At 37.8% G+C, this 19,141-nt stretch overlaps 3 protein-coding genes across 3 annotated transcripts; 1 reads left to right on the forward strand and 2 right to left on the reverse strand.

The window, feature by feature from the left end:
* Positions 1 to 1,146: 1,146 nt before the first annotated feature.
* LOC120200313 lies at positions 1,147 to 2,424 on the reverse strand. The gene has a single exon (XM_039201188.1). The coding sequence runs from the start codon at positions 2,422 to 2,424 to the stop codon at positions 1,147 to 1,149; it is 1,278 nt and encodes a 425-aa protein (XP_039057119.1).
* A 4,009-nt stretch (positions 2,425 to 6,433) lies between these two features.
* LOC120200315 lies at positions 6,434 to 7,489 on the reverse strand. The gene has a single exon (XM_039201189.1). It carries the CDS (start codon positions 7,487 to 7,489, stop codon positions 6,434 to 6,436), a length of 1,056 nt encoding a protein of 351 aa, XP_039057120.1.
* A 6,792-nt stretch (positions 7,490 to 14,281) lies between these two features.
* Positions 14,282 to 17,646, forward strand: LOC120200316. Its single transcript, XM_039201190.1, has 5 exons — positions 14,282 to 14,416; positions 14,910 to 15,038; positions 15,153 to 15,199; positions 15,275 to 16,160; positions 16,213 to 17,646. Exons 1-4 carry the CDS (start codon positions 14,282 to 14,284, stop codon positions 16,116 to 16,118), a joined length of 1,155 nt encoding a protein of 384 aa, XP_039057121.1. The 3' UTR covers positions 16,119 to 16,160; positions 16,213 to 17,646.
* The last annotated feature ends 1,495 nt before the right edge of the window (positions 17,647 to 19,141 follow it).

Consider the following 19,141-nt stretch of genomic DNA (forward strand, 5'->3'; position numbering starts at 1 on the left):
TTGTTTCCTCTCACTCTTCTCTGAGTAATGCATAATAATCCTTCTTTTTATACAATACCATTATTAATCAAAATTTTATATGTATAATGCTTACACAAAGAAACAACAAAAACATCCAATTGATTAAAGAGTGGCAAAAAGGTACAATTTTTGGATGAAGATTTCTTTTTTTTTTATTTACGAAAGAAAGGCAAACATTTCAAAAGGAACAGAGATTAGGTACACCCGATATCAAGTACGCGAGTCTTTCTATCATTTTGTCTCAAGTCTCTTTGTCTCAAGCCTCTCCTGAGAGTTGACATGTGTTTAGAGGATTCAGATTGTACTAAAAGATGTCTGAGTATGAGAACCTCTCCCCTAACTGTCAATATTATGTGCCTAACCCCAAATATTTAAGCCGTATCTTATAGATTTTTAACTCAAATCCCTCATTTGGCTTTAAGACATACATCTTGGGTTTTTGCTTGATTCCCTGTTCCCTTTTCTTTGCTTCAGGTGTAGTATCTCTTGACTGAATCAGAATTTACGAGATTAGACAACTCATCTCCATCCATTTCAGTCAAAATCAAAGCTCCTCCCGAAAATGTCTTCTTTATGACATAGGGGCCTTCCCAATTTGGCATCCACTTTCCTCGAAAGTCTTTTTGCATGGGTAAGATATTTTTCAGGACCAAATCTCCTTCATAAAATTCTCGAGGTCGAACTTTCTTGTCATGAGCTCGTATCATCCTCTTCTGATAAATTTGGCCATGACAAATAGCTCTCAATCTTTTCTCCTCGATTAAATTTAACTGATCAAATCTGTTCTGAACCCACTCAGCCTCTCCTAACTTGAGCTCCATCATTACTCTCAGAGAAGGGATTTCTACTTCCACTGGCAAAACTGCCTCCATCCCATAGACAAGTGAGAATGGTGTTGCCCCCGTTGATGTTCGGACTGATGTACGGTAAGCGAGTAAGGCGAAAGGTAGTTTTTCATGCCAGTCCCTATATGTTTCGATCATTTGGTTGATAATCTTTTTGATGTTTTTGTTTGCTGCTTCTACTGCACCATTCATTTTTGGGCGATAAGGAGCTGAATTATGATGTTTGATCTTAAATTTCGCACATATTTCCTTCATCAGGTCGTTGTTCAGATTCAGAGCATTATCTGTGATGATTCTTTCCTGGGGTTCCATATCTACAGATAATTTCCTTTCTTAAGAATCTGCACACTACTCCTTTCGTGATACTGGCATATGAGACAGCTTCAACCCACTTGGTGAAATAGTCAATAGCTACTAGGATGAAACGATGCCCGTTTGAAGCCTTTGGTGAGATTGCCCCAATAACATCTATGCCCCACATTGAAAATGGCCACGGTGCGGTCATTACATGAAGTTGTGAAGGAGGAACGTGTATTTTATCACCATGGATTTGACATTTATGGCATTTGCGTGCAAAGCTGATGCAATCCCCCTCCATTGTTGACCAGTAATAACCAAACCTCATAATTTGTTTGGCCATTGTGAAACCATTTGCATGTGTCCCACAAATTCCTTCGTGGACTTCTTCAAGTATCTTATTGGCTTCAACTTTGTCTACACATCTCAGTAGTATCTGATCTTTTCCTTTTTTATACAAAACATCTCCATCAAGGACATACCCCATAGTCAATCTTCTTAGGGTTCGTTTGTCGTTTTCAGTAGCTTCAGTAGGATAAGTTCGATATTTCACATATTGAAGAATATCATAGTACCAAGGGAAACCATCCTCCTCATCCTCTTCTTCAATATTACAATAGTGAGCCGGTATTTCTCTTATACTCATTTGGATGGGCATCATGCAAGCTTGGTTATTGACTTTGAACATTGACGCTAGTGTGGCTAAAGCATCCGCCATCTGGTTTTCTTCTCTCGGGAGATAACTAAAAGTAATCTCCTCAAATCTTTTTATCAGATCCATGACTAGATTCTTGTACTCTACCAATTTGGAATCTCTAGTCATCCATTCTCCACGAAGTTGATAGATAACTAAGGCTGAATCTCCGAATACTTCTAGGATTTTGATTTTACGTTCAATTGCAGCTCGGATCCCCATGATACAAGCTTCATACTCAACCATGTTGTTTGTACATTCAAAAGTGAGACGACTGGTGAAAGGATAGTGATTTCCTTCAGGTGACACCAATACTGCCCCAATTCTATACCCAACAGCATTTGATGTACCATCGAAATTCATCTTCCATATTTCATCTTTTGGAGCTTCCTCTTCTTCTATTGTATATATGGTCATTAAGTCCTCGTTTGGGAATTCGAATTTTACTGGTTCATAGTCTTCTAGTGCCCTATTTGCCAAAAAATCTGCAATGACACTACCTTTCACAGCTTTCTGGCTCACATATACTAGGTCGAATTCTGCTAATAACATTTGCCATCTCGCCATCCTCCCATTCAAGATTGTTTATTTCATCATGTACTTCAAAGGATCCAATCTTGATATTAACCACGTGGTGTGGTACAATAAATATTGCCTTAGTCTTTTCGTAGTCCAAACCAGGGCACAACACAGCTTCTCGATGTGAGAATATCGGGTCTCGCAATCAGTGAACTTTTTACTTAAATAGTAAATGGCTCGTTCTTTCTTTCCTTGTTCATCATGCTGTGCTAGAACACACCCCATTGAATTTCCAAAAACGGTCAAGTACATAATTAATGGTCTATCAGGAACGGGCGGAACTAGGACCAGAGCATTGGATAAATAATGTTTGATTTTGTCAAAACCTTCCTGGCATTTATCATCCCAGGTTCCTGGATTCTTTTTTTTCAACAAACGGAAGATTGGATCACATTTCTCCGTTAACTGAGATATGAACCTGGCGATATAATTTAACCTCCCTAAGAATCCTCGTACCCCCTTTGGTGTTTTAGGGGGCGGTAATTCTAGGATTGCCTTGACTTTATCGGGATCTATTTCTATCCCTTTCTCACTGACTACGAACCCGAGCAACTTCCCTGAAGTGGCCCCAAAGGTGCACTTGGATGGATTAAGTTTTAACTGATATTTCCTTAATCTCAGGAACAACTTCTTGAGGACTTGAACATGTTCTTCTTCAGTTTGTGATTTGGCAATCATATCATCCACATAGACTTCTATCTCTTTGTGCATCATATCGTGGAACAAAGTAACCATAGCTCGTTGATAGGTTGCCCCTGCGTTCTTTAGCCCGAAAGGCATCACTTTATAGCAAAATGTGCCCCATATAGTCACAAACGTGGTTTTTTCCATATCGTCCGGATTCATTTTGATTTGGTTATATCCTGAGAAGCCATCCATAAATGAGAAGAAAACGTGACCTGCGGTATTATCGATCAATGTGTCGATGTGAGGGAGAGGGAAATTATCTTTGGGACTTGCACGATTAAGATCTCGGTAGTCAACACACATTCGGACCTTTCCATCCTTCTTTGGAACCGGCACAATATTTGCTACCCACTCGGGGTATTTGGACACTTGTAAGAATCCAGCATCAAATTGTTTCTTCACCTCATCTTTTATTTTTAGCAACATATCTGGTCTCATTCTCCGAAGCTTTTGTTGAACTGGCTTGCATTCTGGTTTTATTGGAAGCATTTGTACCACAATGTCATTATCCAAACCTGACATGTCTTGATAAGACCATGCAAACACATCTTTGAATTCATGCAAGAGATGTATAAGATCCGATCTTGTTTCTGCTGAGAATGAAGTACCAATCTTGACCTCCTTCTTATCATCCTCAGTCCCCAAATTTATTGTCTCAGTCTTTTCTTGATGGGGTAAAATATGCTTACTTTCTTGCTCAATCAACCTGACAAGTTCAGGATTTAACTCGCATTCCTCATCATCCTTATAACCCTCGGATTCCTCTAGACACATATCATTTTCAAAATCAACTATTGGTTCCGAAACGTCATTATTCGTGCAATTGATATCTAGAGACCTGCAAAGGGAGATGAATACGTTTGGGCTAGAGACATGAATATTTATTTATTTATTTATTTTTATTTTTTTCAATGACTAATGGCTATCATAAAGACAAAATAAATGTTTGCCATGGAAAGAATGAAAGAAAATACATCATTTTATTAAAATAAGGATTAATGATAGTATGCCCTAACAAAGGATCCCTATTACTTTCGGGCTAAAGTAACAAGGTTGTTATCATGCATTACTCTGAGATTTGTTTGAAAAATACAGGGAGCTTCTCAACAGTATAATTGTTCAGAACATATCCAGGAGGGCATGGATGAATCAATGCCAGAGAGCACTCCACACTAGTGTCATTTGTTATAGCGTTGATGCTGAGATCTTCCATCAGGGTTTCAACTTCAGTAGCTCCTTCCTCAATCCATGGAACTTCCAGTGCCTTTATCACAAAACCCCCAGATGTGAATGTCTGAGTGATGAGTGGTATGATGATAGGTTCCCCGAAGGCATCTTGGCCATATGCTCTGCCCTTCTTTCTGTCCCTGAGCTTCTGGGCATCTTTAACCCTGTCTTGATAAGTAGGTTTGTATCCTATCCCAAAATAATTTCTCTTAGGTATGGGGCTCAATCCCTTGGTTATTCCTTGCAACTCCTTGCCCAATCCTTTCCCAACTATAGCTCCTCGGGCTAAAGTTTCCTTCAACTGCATCTTAGCATTCTTTGAGAGTTGGGGAGATGGAAATTTCTTTCCTTCAGGGACAAAGGTGGCGTTGACGAACTCCAGGGATTGGAAGGACGACTCGAGTGCATTTTCGTTTACCTCTACATATGGCATATCAGTGGTGATAGAGGCTATGATTTCCTCTTCAGCTTTGATAGTTATCAAAGTCCTTTCCATGATAAATCTAAGTTTCTGGTGCAGTGAAGAGGGAACCGCTCCAGCCATATGTATCCATGGTCTTTCAAGTAGGCAATTATAATTAGGGTGAATGTCCATGACCACGAATTCTACCTCGAATATTGCAGGACCTACCCTCAAATGGATTATGATCTTTCCCATGATGCTCCTTTCTGTGCCATCAAATGCTCGAACAGTATTGCCACAAACTTTCATACGTGAGGTTTCTACTGGAAGTCGATTCAAAGTTGCCCAGGGCATGACATTCAATGCTGATCCATTGTCTATTAAGACTCCATATATGATAACCCCTTTACAGTGAACGGTTATATGCAGTGCCTTACATCTACCCTTACCATCCTCGGGTATTTCATCATCATTAAAATAGATAAAATTATCGGCATTGATGTTGCCCACCAACCTATCTAAGCATTCCACTGGTATGTTCTTGGCTACGAAGGTCTCATTCAATACCTTCAACAACGTATTTCGGTGTACCTCTGAGTGCAGAAGAAGAGACAATATTGAGATACATGCAGGAGTCTTATGGAGTTGTTCCACAATGTTATATTCACTATGCTTCAAAAATTTTAGAAACTCTTGGGCCTCATCAATTTTAACAGGTTCATTCATCTTTTTTTCATTCTCATTGATTACAACAACTCTAGCCTTTTTTGTTCGGCGAGCACAACATCTGCCACTTTTAGTGAAACCTCCAACCTCATCAACTTCGCATTCCTTGTGCTTGGGAGTGGTAATTTGACATGTGTAACTCCATGGAACACTTCTGTTGTCTTTGTAGGCAAATGGTACTGGTGTTTTTATCACTATTTTCGGTACCGACTTCCCCTTGTTCACCTCGTAGCTTGGCTTAGATATAACCAAAACCGGCTTTTTCATCTTTGTGTCAATCTTTTCTGAATTATCCTCGAAAGCATGAACGTCTCCTTCATTCTTTGTCGGTTCTTCTTCAAAGAATTGTATTTCCTTCCCATCCATCAGCTTCTGTATTATATTTTTGAATTCATGGCAATCTTGGATCTGATGGCCATCATCACAATGGTATTCACAGTGAATTTTTTATTTCTGCCCCACTGATCCTTTCTTTGGACTCAATAATCCTCTCATGATCATCTGTTCATACACCCATTTTAACGGTGTCTTTACTTCTTCAATGTTTTCTTTGACCCTACGACCTTCATTGATAGCATTAACTCCCTGATTTTGGTGATTTGGGAGTGGGTTTGCGGCAACGCATGGTGCCTCTGAGTCATGAAAGGACATGATCTTTCTCCTGATCAAATCTTCGACCAACCTTTTGAAAGCAATGCATTTCTCGATTGTGTGTCCCTGGGTATTGGCGTGATATTCACATGTTTCATTCTCGTTATACCATTTAGGGAAAGGAAGTTCCAACGGATCCACATATCTTGGTGACACCACATGTGACTTGACTAGCCCTTGGAAAAGTTCACTGTATGTCATCAGGATAAGTGTGAAAGTTATTCTTTCATTATTGTTTTCACGCTTGGTTGTAGAATTTCCAGCTTTCGGTTTATTTATTGAGAAGTTCACATTGTTTACCTCTCATTCCTTCTTCTTTACAAAGGGTTTCTTTAATGAGTTTTGGCCACCAACAATTTGACCTTTCTTCAATGCCCTCTCGATCATTTCCCCACACATAACTATGTCCGAGAAACTTTTCGTGGCTACCCCCAGCATATAATCAATATAAGGGGATTTTAGTGTATCAATGAACATGGTTATGAACTCTCTTTCAACCAATGGGGGGTGGACCTGGGCAGCAATATCCCTCCAACGTTGCGCATATTGGCGGAAGCTCTCGTTGTTTTTCATCTCCATATTTTGGAGAGTGACTCTATCTGGCATCATGTCGGTAACATGTTGATATTGCTCTTTGAAGACATTGGCTAGATCTTTCCAAGACCTTATTTTAGCCCGGGTCAGTTGGTTGTACCATCTTACGACAGATCCTGTCAGACTTGCTTGGAAGCAATGTATCAGGAGACTATCGTCTCTAACAAAGCCGGTCATCCTTCTACAGAACATTGTTAGATGTGCACTAGGACATGTCTTTCCTTCATACTTCTCGAACTCAGGCATCTTAAACTTAAGTGGTAAAACCAAGTCGGGTACCAAACTTAGCTCTACCGCGTCTATCCCTTCCAGGGAGCCTTGCCCACCCATCTCCTTAAAGAAATCCTTGCACCAATATTTTAGATGCTCAGGCACTTGATTCTTCATTTTCTCGATCTCATCAAGATCTGGTACATTGTACTCGTTCGGGTTGTTCTGAGGGTTTGTGACAGCCATTTGAATTTTAGTAGCAGAGGAACCTGTTGGATGCCCAGTGAGCTTTTCAGATGAAATAATCAATCTAGGACCAGACTGTATTGGTGCATATTCAGAAGTCTCGGCTACTGCAGTATTTTGTTCTTTCCCTTCCATGTCGCTTAGCCCAGATAATTTGGCCACGATGTCATTCACCATGTTAGATTGGATTTGTATTATACGGTCAATGGCAGATTTTTGTGACTGTTCCATCTTAGCCTCCCAGTCTTGTTGCATCTTCAAGAGCTTTTCTTGAAGTTCCTTTTGTATTTGCTCGAGTTTAGCATCCATTTTCTTAGTCTTGCTTCTGGAATTATGCGGATGTGTGGCTTCGGACTGGTTTTTATCGGTTTCCAGGGTATTTTTCTTCAAAATAAATATTCATAAATTAATATCTTTATGGTTGTTTTTTTTATGCACATGAGATGTTTAGAAAATTAATATACGAATGTAAAAATGCAAAAATGCAAAATGCAAATGCAAAAGGTATCGATTTCCAAAAGTAACCATTCTTAGAAAAAGTTTCATTCTTCCAAAAGAGTTTTCGTCATTACAAAAGAGATCAATCTACAAATACGGTTTGGCTCTTTCACTTAGTTCCATGACCTCAGTCATGATCTCAGCAATTTTCTCTCCATATTCGGAAGATAAGCTGGTGCGAAGTAGGATGACTTCAGCTCTGTTGGCGAGCTCTTGTGTATAGTGGGCCACCTCGCTCATTTGTGCTATTGCTTCACCCATCATGCGCTCCCGTTCCTCAACCAACATCCGGTGGTGCTCATACGTATCCTTCCACCCATCATTGATACGAGTGATTTCTCTTTCTAGGTTGGTGATGTATACTCGACAGCGCTGAAGCTCACTCTCTAGTCTTCTGACTTGTTCTCGCAAAAGTTTATTCTCCTCACGAGAAAACCTTAAGTCCATCGACTCGGGTGGTACTTGAACTTGAAGTAAAGACTCCTCGAGGTGCGTAATATGATCTTTAAGTTCACTATTCATATCCCGAGACCGATTCAATTCTCCTTCAAAACTGGTCTGTAGATCTTCCATTTCCTTGGTTAATTGTTCCACTCGCCTGTTCTTTTTTTGGAATCTTTGCAACCATGACCCAATTTCGGCCTGCTTTCTTTCGAGAATTCGGTTCCACCCCTGTCTTTCAGTCCATACTTCCTCTTTTTTTTGCTCTCTTGCTTTCTCTAATTCTTGGATCCTCTGATCTCTAGCCTCGAGTTCTTCCAGCATACTATTCATTTCAGTTTCCAAACCAAGAACTCGATGATTTTCTGCTTCCTACTCCTTCAAGCTAGTTTCTTTCTCAGCTTTCCATTTCTCAGCTCTACGACTTTCAATCTTAAGTTGCTTAGTCGCTTCTCTTTTTTCAGTTTTGTATTTGTCCCGTAATTTCTTTTCGGCTTCAATTCTCCTAAGTTGGTGTTTGTTCTCGGCCTCTAGACTTTGAACACATCGCTTCTCAATTGCCAACTCTTTAGCCTACTGTTGTGATGTCTTGCTAGATCCATATATTTTCTTTGCCTTTTGTAAGTTGCGATAATCTCTTTTCAGGTCAGCCAGTTCAAGATTAACTTTCTCTTTATCTTTCTTCAAAAACTCACATTGTTTGGCATGAAGACCTCTATCAAGATCTAACATGAAATTCTCTTGTTTGAACTCTTCCATTGCCCTGTCCCAATTCTTCTTTTCAGCTTCAAATTCAGCAGTGAGAATCTCTGATTGTGAGGGTACCACCTTGATATGTTCTTCCCAAGGAACAACTTCTCCTTGATCTGGAAAAAGGACATTTTCGTTTCTTCTTGCAGACCTCCAAGCCTCATAGTCTGGAATGTACATAACATCCCCGGCCATAATTTTTGTTCGAAAGGTTCTTTTCCAGGCAAGAGATAAATCACGTGCTCTCTTCTTGTAGTGGTCTCCATGGTATGTGATCTCAGACTTATTTAAACCACTCGTAACTGGGACAAATTGGCGTGCCCTATACTGTCTGAGAACCATCAACGGGGCATAGTTGACTCCTCCCCATAATCCTAGCAACGGAACGTGGTCAAGATCTCCACATCTGAATAAAATGCTAGTATATCCTAGCCAAGGAACACACCAAGCGATGTCTCGATCTTGTAGATTACTGAAAGCTGATATCCATCTTCTCCTTGGTAACCCCTCTGGCCACTCCTTGCTAAGAAATTCTTTCAAAGGCGAATACATGGTGGAGAAACGGTGATAAGATATTTTCTCTTCCTTCCAGAAGTGGCTACGAATCCAGACAGTGAGTAGCTGGGCACATCCTATAAATCGACCCCCTCCAGTCTACGACAATTGTTTAAGGATCGGAAGGTCTCTGCCAAAATAGCTGGTGCCGGATTTATACCTTTCTCCAATCTATCAAAGAAATCTGTAATAGCAGCCTCCACGTGGAACAAGGTCTTCGGGAATATCACTAGACCATATACAGCTAGAGCAAACGTGTATAATCTCTTATCTTCATCCATGTGCTCGAGTATCACCTTCTTGAGACAATTCCACGGAAAACATTCACTTTCTCCTTTCTGTTGGATGTGCTCTACTATCCAATTTTCGCCTCTACCAGTAATCTTTACAAGTTTACTTTTAAAGGATTGGACTTTTGGAGGTCTAGAATAAATCCTATCCACCTGGAGGCTCTCAAAGTTAAATAGAGTTGTATACTCTTCTATTGTCGGTGTCAAATCTTGTCTGTTGAAAGTGAAGCAGCTGTATGCAGGGTTCCAGAATCGGACCAGAGCTTTAAGCAACAGTTCATCTATCTTTACATAGAGTATATAGGCTATGTCACCATATTTCTTGTGGAACTTCTCTTTGGTAGCTACTTTCCAACTCTCCCAAATCTCTATCAGTTCTTGTAGATCATTCTGCTTGAGAGTGATATTTACATCTGTGGACATATGTGATACATAATCTCCAGGCAAGCTGTCTCCTTTAGCCCTTTGTGTTTCTTCAGACCAAACTCGGACAACCGAATTGAGTTCTTCCTTGTTATGAAAACTCTTTTCCATTTTAATGGTCGCTCTTCTACTATGATGATTACTTGGTTAATCAACACCTTTCTTTTATTTATGATGATCATGCAAAAAAAATGCCAAATAATAAACCATTAAACACAAAAATGTGTCAGTATAAAAGAATTCAAATATCAAGCAAATATTATTGAAAGGTAATTGCAACACCTACCCACATGCTCTTCTAGTTCACATGCTTTATTCAGAAAATAAAATATTACAAGTAAAGAAAGAAAGAAGGTTTAGCGTCGTTTGTCCTTTGTGTATACTTATTTTGGGTACCTACTGACGGACAGAGGTTCTGAATGAATTTTATCGGGATGAGTTCGTAGGGCTCATTATATGCATGGTTTCGGCATTATGAGAAAAAGGTACTCGAATTGTTCTTGTTGGTTCCTCCTTAGGCTGCCAAACCCTCAATCCTGACCCATTACAGGCTTAAGCGGATCGAGTTCAATTCGAGAGGATACATTCCCTTATGTCCATGCGGAGAAACATTTTATCTCACGTAAACATAAGGTATATGAACCCCAAAGATTACTTGCTAAAACCGTACGGAGAAACAATTTATCTCACGTAGGTTAAGCTTTCACCTCAACTTAAAAAGGACAAAGCTCGTAAGTGAGCTTATGATATGTAAATGCACGTGCCGTGTGTGAGGAGAAACTCACAAACCTTTAAAACATGACCAAAAAAAACTATTCTTTCACAAATCTCAAAAATCTGCTCAAATCTGAAGACCACTAAAATCAAAAATCAATTAGTTAAAGATAAAAATAATGCATGTAATGTTGAAACTCAAAATAAATAAAATGATCATAAATCAAATACAACTTAAGTTTGTAATTTTCAAAAATAAAAACAATGTATAATCGTTTATGGCCTGACTCTCTAAGTCCCCAGCAGAGTCGCCAAGCTGTCATAACGCTTTCTGTGTGGATCCGTTAGACTTTAAATTTTTAGGTTTTTGGGGGTAAACGATGAAATTCGATTTGAAAAAAAACAATTTGATATTAGAGTCGCCACCAACCTTTAAGTTAGGTAGATTGGAAACCTTAAACATCATTTTAATGAGTTTAGAAAAATCATTAAAAGACGACAAACTGGTCTGCGTTTTACCAAAGATTCATTTTTTAAGAGTTCGGGAGTCGGTTACGTGTGGGGAAGGGTAAACACATCCACAACGTCCAAATTTTGGTACCTAAATGATTATATGTTGTTTAAATATTGGGAATTACAAACTTCAAAAATATATTTAAAGTATGATCATTCTATTTATTCAAAATCTGTAAGTGTTAATAAAAATCTTTAAAATAAGGAATGCAATTAATGAAAAAGATTAAATAACCCAAAAGATATTCTTACAAAATAAAAATATTATAATTATTTTATAATATGAGAAAGTGTGTTATTTTGTACGAACAATCCTTGAAAATGCACTTCCTTTATAGTTAGGAGACTTTTTCATAGATTCCTCTCACAAAATAGCATTATTCCATATTTTCACGAGATAAGATGAGTTAAAATAAAACAGAAAATAATAAATAATAAATATAATTAAATGTAAAGCTAATAAAATTATTGAATAAAACATTTGTGCGAAAAGTCTTCGAAAAGATACATTCCCTTTAGTTGGGAGATGTCTTCGTGGATTTTTCCCACAATAAAATGTCTTTCTTTACATACGTAAGAAAACAAATAATGATTTGTAAAAAAATATGATACAAATAATATACAAAAATAAATCGCACAAAAATCTAAAAGTTATGAGATTAACTGTACAACAAAAATAAAATGTTAGTATGTCAGTGGCAAGAATAAAATAATGAAACATAAAGTGCTTTAAATCATAAATAAATAATGTTGGAATTGAAGTATATTAGTGACTAAATTATAAACAGCGAAACTTAAGTGGCAAACACAAAATAAAACAAGACAGATAAATTCGGGGACTAAAATGCGAGTTACTACAATGTATTAGAGGTTTAACATAATTTTACGCAAAGAAAAAAAATTAGCGACCAGTTTATAAAAACGCTTAAATGTGCAGGGGTCTAAGCGTGATTTTATGCACAAGTTTGGTGATCAAGATGTAAAACACGACAGAAATTTGAAAGGCCTCAGCGTGATTTTCACCATTCTTAATCTATATATTTCACATTTTAAACCATTTTGGATGAATATAACCCCTTTTTGTATCTTCCTCTCTTCTTTCTGTCTATCCTTCTAACAGACCCCCTCTTCAACTATTTTTCTATTTTTTAGCTATAGAATTCACATAAACAAGCAGAATCAAATTATAAACTACATTAGGTTTTCTAATTACATCTCAAGAATCTAAAAAAACGAAAATACCTCTTTAATTTGCTTGAAGATTTCAGTTCTAATTGTTGTGTTTTATTGCTGAAAATAATCCGTCCCTTTTACGTAGAATTCGATTGGGTTTTATACCCATTACAAAATCATATAATAATAATTTCCTGATGGTGGAGTGATGGGTGAAGCATGGGCAGCAACATGAGTGAGGTATGGGCTGGCATTTGGTGGTGTGCAGCCACATGTGCTGGTGCTGGTAAGTGGAGCATGTGCTGGTGCTGGAGCATGTGCTGGTGTTGGTGTGGAGAGTGAAGCATGTGCTGGAGTGGATAGTGAAAATTGTACAGTTTTGGGAACAACAAGGTATGGGGGATAAAAATTGGTTATTACAATATCTTTCTTGTACTTTTCTTTTGAAAAACTCTACATTGATATAAAAAAGATTGATCCCTACAGTTAAGGAATTGATCGTTGTTTGCTTTGCTTCAGCTTCTACACAATAAGGAACGGATTGCTAGACTGATCCATTTTTCTTACTTCAACTTCTAGAATATGTCTTATGCTTTTCTAAAGCACAAGACAATTTTCGGAAAAAGGGGGTAGTATTCCATTAACCTGGAGTTAATTTTCTTTCGACAAAGTTATTTTCTGTAAAACACCAAACAAGATTGGTGGCATAGCCTTATTATTTTTACCCTCAGAAAGATTTCTGCTGAAATTAATATTATTTCAAAATTCTCTTTCCTTTTGCACATCCGAGAGTTTTTCATAAAGAAGTATTGGCCTAGGCTGAAACTGTATTCAGATATCACCTATTTTTTTATTAGCTCCATCTTTAGAACATTCCTGCAAACTTCTGGTCACTATTATTTTGTAAAGATATCATATCTCACCTTTGCATTTTTGGCTTAGGTTTGACAGCAAAAGGTTTTGCAGAAGAAATGTTATCCGTGAGTTCAAGGAGCTGAAGGAACTAAAGCGCATGCGTAGAGAACCTCGATGCAGTAGTTGGTTTTGTGTCGCAGATACAGCGTTTTTATATGAGGTATCCTGATCTTTAAAATTTTGGTGCACCGACTATTGTTTACATAACATCAAATGTTCATCTTTAGATCAACTCTTCAAAAAAAAATTATTGGAGAAATTTCAATTTTGACTACCATAGTCATAAATATTGATCTTCTCGTGAGAATTTTCAAAAGTTATCTGACTTATGCGAATATTTTTCTTTATTACTCGCCCAGGTATCTGATGACACCATCCAGGCTGATTGGCGTCAAACTTTTGCCGACACAATTGGAACTTACCACCACTTTGAATGGGCAGTTGGAACTGGGAAGGAAAATCAGATATCTTGGAATTTGAAAATGTTGGTATGAATGGGAGTGTCCAAGTCAATGGTTTGGATCTTGATGGCTTGAGTATATGTTATATCACTCTGAGGGCCTGGAAATTTGATGGCCGCTGTTCTGAGTTTTCTGTAAAAGCCCATGCATTAAAGGGCCAACAAATGTGTGCATTACAGGCTTGTAGTTGGAGATGGTTATGTTACAATCACGAGGGGCGAAAGTATTAGAAGTTTTTTGAGCATGCCGAAGAGGCAGAGGAAGAAGAGGTAGTTCAAACTTTGTGAGGATTAGAAGTAAGGTTTTTGGAAAACTGCGACGTTGAACTTTTAAATCATCTTTTCCGGATGATGATTCCATGGACAAGGATGGAAATGAGCTTGATGGGGAATGATCACATCCACAAAAGCATGCGGAGAGTCCTGAGCTTGCTCAAGAGTTTCTTCTTGATGCAGCAACTGTTATTTTTAAGGAACAGGCATGTTCATACCTTCACTTTTACTGTGCTGTAACGTCTTGAAACATGAAAACAGCTTTGGGATTCTATCATTTCCATTGATAATTGAACCTTTGTGTGTAGAAGAATGTGAAAGTTAGGAAGATAACAGAAATCAGTTTATATTAATGACTTGATATGTTAATTTGCCTAAGGTAAGTTATTAACCAGAATTTCATTCTCTTGTTTCTTACAAAATCTCTATTCAGAATGGTTTGGTGTTGAACTTTGAGGTTTAGAGAAGCAGGACCAATAATAAATGATAATATTGTCTATGGTTAAACTTTGAGAAAGATTGCCATAGTCACAATACTATAAGCTACTTGGCTAGAGGAAATGCAACACGTTTGTTCTGTGAACAATGATATCTTGAGACCAGTTTCAGGCCAACCTTGCTAACTTGCTCCACCATGTTTGTTGAAGACCAGTTGTTTGTGTCTTCATTATTGCTAAAATTCTTGTTACAAATTTAAAAACAAGTGATCAATTTTGATATTCAGGTTGAAAAGGCTTTTCAGGAAGGAACAGCACGCCAGAATGTATATAGTATCTTCGTTAGTCTTGCCGTTAAGCTGTTGGAAGAACATGTTTATGTTGCATGCAAGGAAATTATTACTTTAGAAAAGCAAGTTGAGCAATTGGCGATTCTTTGAGATAGATATTCCTTTATACTTATCAGTAAATATAGGATTCTCCATATGTTTTTTTTTATAAATATCATTGTCACTGCGTGATTTCTACAGATGAAGCTTCTTGAGGAAGAAGAGAAGGAAAAGCGTGAAGAAGAAGAGTGCAAGGAAAGGAAAAGAACAAAAGAACGGAAGAGAAAGCTTAGGAGAAAGGAGAGACTGTAAGGAAAAGAAAGAGAGAGAGAAAAGAAATATGCTGAAAGTATTACTCCTGTTTCTCCTGATATTGCAAAGGAAGAATCTTCACTAACTGTCGAGGTTGTAGGAAATATTGCTATTACTTGCAGAGACTCTGTGAGTGACACAGGTGATATTATAGTGTCTGGACCTGGTTCTCCAGATGTTCAAGCAGACCAGTTTTTAGATGGGAATTCCGTTTCAAGTTTGCAGAATCACTCTTTTGATAGTTCTGATGGAGAAGGTACAAAGATAACAGATGGGAATGGCACTTTTATAATCGAACAATCAAAATTTTCTCGTCGGAGATTGGAATTTCACAATGATGGTCAGATCGATCTCTCCACAAAATGGTCTGATCGATGTCAGCTTGCTGTTGTTTCAGAAAGCTCTCCTGTTAATAGATCTGAGCCACGACAACAAAGTGAAAACTTTGAGGCTTCTTCAAGTAACTTCAATGGATTAAATAGGCAATTAAGGATAAGCAATGCAAAGTCCAATGGTCGGAATGGTAGTGTTAAGTATGCCGAGAAATTTCAGTGTTCCAATGGGTGGAGTGATAGATGTGACTTTTACTCCAGCAGCTGCAGCCAACAAAATGAATACAGAGCCAAGATTGAGCCACATATGTCTGCAACTAGAGTTGGTCAAGAGCCCAAATCTGTGATCAAGACAGAATCTAAGTTTGCTATGTCCAAGCAGGTCTATAGTGGTAACAAGTATAATCAACAAGTTCACATGCGTGAATATTTTGGGAAGCTGAAACATAAAATTGTTTGCAGAAACAATCCTACCGCTCGAGATTCACTTCAAGAAAGTTTGGGAGCCCTCAGAAGCGCATAAAATCTACCCCCGGAGCAACTCTGATACGCATATTACTTTGAGGTCATCTACAAATCTACCCCCGGAGCAACTCTGATACGCATATTACTTTGAGGTCATCTACTTACAATGAAGGGGATGAGCCTGATGATAACTTTGTTAATTCATCCAGTAAGGCGTGTTCAAGTGAAGCTAGTGCAAATTTGGATGAAATTGATCATGACCGTCGCAAGGTTAATACTTCAAGAAACTCCAACCATTCAACAAATAGTGACTGTCATGTGGAAACACATTATCAATGTTCTTCACTTAATGCTGGGTGTGAGGAAGTTGGAATTTTTCCCAACAGAAACCCTACCTTGAATGGTATTCCTCATTCTACGATTAGTAGCACTTCTAATTCTGATAACTTCTCCTCATGCATTAGTGAAGGAGATAGAAATACCTCCTCTTCAAATCATGGAAATTTGGAATCTTCGTCAACATCGGATTCTAAAGATGCCTGTCAACAATCAGATAGGAGAGACACTTCAATCTGCATTCAAAATGGCTTTTCTGAGTTTCAGGTGAAAGGAATGGATAAAAAGCAGGAAGTCAATGGAGGGATTGCTCTGGAAAGGCAGGCATTGTTTGGACATCCACTAGATGGTACTGGGAACAAAGCTCCCGGAAATCCGCCTACAAAAACTGCTGAAAATTCTGATAATGGAAACCAACTGCCTTTATGGGTCCTCAGCATCAAGGCATGTTTGCATCAGTGCATAGCCAACACGTACAATTTCCAGTGTACCAAGCTCCTTCAACCATGGGTTACTACCATCAGAATCCTGTTTCTTGGCCAGCACCTCCATCTAATGGTTTAGTGTCTTTCCCTCCTCCAATCCCTTATCTTTATACTGGCCCTCTTGGCTATGGTCTAAACGGAAACTCACATTTATGCATGCCATATGGAACTCTGCAGCCTTTAGCTGCTCCACCGTTTAACCCTGGTCATGTTCCAGTTTATCAGCCAGTTTTAGAGGCCAGTGGCTTGTACACGGAGGGGAGAACTCAGATTCCCAAGCCTTGTACAACAATCGAAGCTTTCACCGAATGTAACCCACTGAGGGTTGTTCCCGGCAAGCTGCATGCAACAGAACAAGCAGCAAATGGAGAAGGTAGGCAAAATGATAGCTCTGTGAAATCACACATGGATGACACTAGCTTTTCCTTGTTCCATTTTGGTGGGCTCGTGGCTCTTTCAACAGGATGCAAATCTAATCCTGTACCTTTGAAAGACGAGATCGTGGAAGAAATTTCTTCCCAGTTTTCAGCAGATCATGTCGAGAATGGTCACGGTTGCAACAAAGAGGAGTCAACTGTTGAACAATACAATTTGTTTGCAGCTAGTAATGGGACAAGGTTTTCCTTCTTCTGACTTCTTTCCCAGGATATTGGAGAGTTCTTTATAACTGGGCATACAATAATCTAAAATCCAAGTTTAGCTTATAGTTTCTTAGTAGATAGATTGTTTACCCAATGTGTGTCATTTAATTTATTGAATGTAGAGTGTCATATAATGTTTGAGGGCTTTCAGTGGTCAGTTTTTTTTTTTTTTTTGTTCTTGGTTAATGGAGCTTTGCTGGTTTGAGGTTTTGTTTTCCTGGAATTCATTTGGATTTTTTGGTCATTTCTTTTCAGTTTCTTGAATGGTTTGCTTCAGATTGAATATTAGCATTACATTTTAAGGTAAATGATAGGATTCGAACTCGCACAAAATGGGATAACACAAAGTGGTTCTTTTGATTTTCATGAGGCAATCAGACTAGTCCTAAATGATATGGGGTTCTCTGAAATGATGTCCTTAAAAGATTTTTATTACGTAATTTAATCATACAAAACGATTAAAGATATTATCATAACTTCTTTTATAATTTCTTCTATCTAGAATCAAAGAAAATGTTATTTTCACTTTTAACATAAATATCGTTAAAACATAAATATTATATACGAATATTCTAAATTTTGAAATCCCCTAGCATATTATATTCTATATTTGTCATTAGACGAACCTGGATGCAATTTTTAGTCAATGGATATGGCTTCCAAAGCAGCTTTTCGGCTGCCCCCACAAATGATTCTATTAATGTGCTCCCAACCAGTGAGATAAGGTAAGGTTTTCTGCTGGTAATCGATGGCTTGTATATCGTCGAAATATGGAACGGAACGATTGATTCTAAGAACCAAAAAGGTCGGGAGGGCTTTGGAGGTTGGGGGTTTGGGAAATGATTTGGGGACTAAGGTTTGGGTTTAAAATTTAAAACAGATTATAGAATATTATTTTATTAAACTTACTTATTATTAAAAGTTACAAAATGGTCTTCCGATTATAAGAAGTTGCTTTATTGAGTCTGTCAACTATTAAAAGTTATAAAATGGTCACCCGACTATTTATTATTTTCCGAACTCATCATTTTCCGTTAAAAAATTAACGATCACCTGAGTTGGACGTTAACATGGTGACTGAGATATAATAGTCATTTAAGATTATGAGATTAAATTTTATCATATCCCATTCAGCAAGTTAACTCCCAACTCATATTATCGTTAATTTTTTAAAAGAAAATGACTAGTTTGAAACATAATGAATAGTCGGGTGACCATTTTATAACTTTTAATGGTCGAGGGACTCAATAAGGCAACTCCTTGTAGTCGGAGACTACTTTATAACTTTTAATAGTTAGAGGACTCAACAAAGAAATATCCTATAGTTAGGGAATCATTTGTGTATTTTACCCTAAAAATAATTATCAAATGTAAACATATGATCTTATATTTGGTTTTAATATCAAATAAATGATAAATTAAAGGTAAAAATAAATCTGACCGACACATGAATAAATTTGATAGTATTTTTTACACTTACGTCAATGATCTCACGTGTCTAACGCCTTTATTAAAATCCATGCAACTTGTACAAAAGCTTCAGGTATTCCTTCTTTACAGTTATAGTATTAATCTTCAAACAAGTTCCATATTTCCCCCCCTCATTTGTACTCTCAAAA

Source organism: Hibiscus syriacus, unplaced genomic scaffold, assembly GCF_006381635.1.
Source record: "Hibiscus syriacus cultivar Baekdansim isolate YM2019G1 unplaced genomic scaffold, ASM638163v2 tig00005939_pilon, whole genome shotgun sequence".
Taxonomy (NCBI): domain Eukaryota; kingdom Viridiplantae; phylum Streptophyta; class Magnoliopsida; order Malvales; family Malvaceae; genus Hibiscus; species Hibiscus syriacus.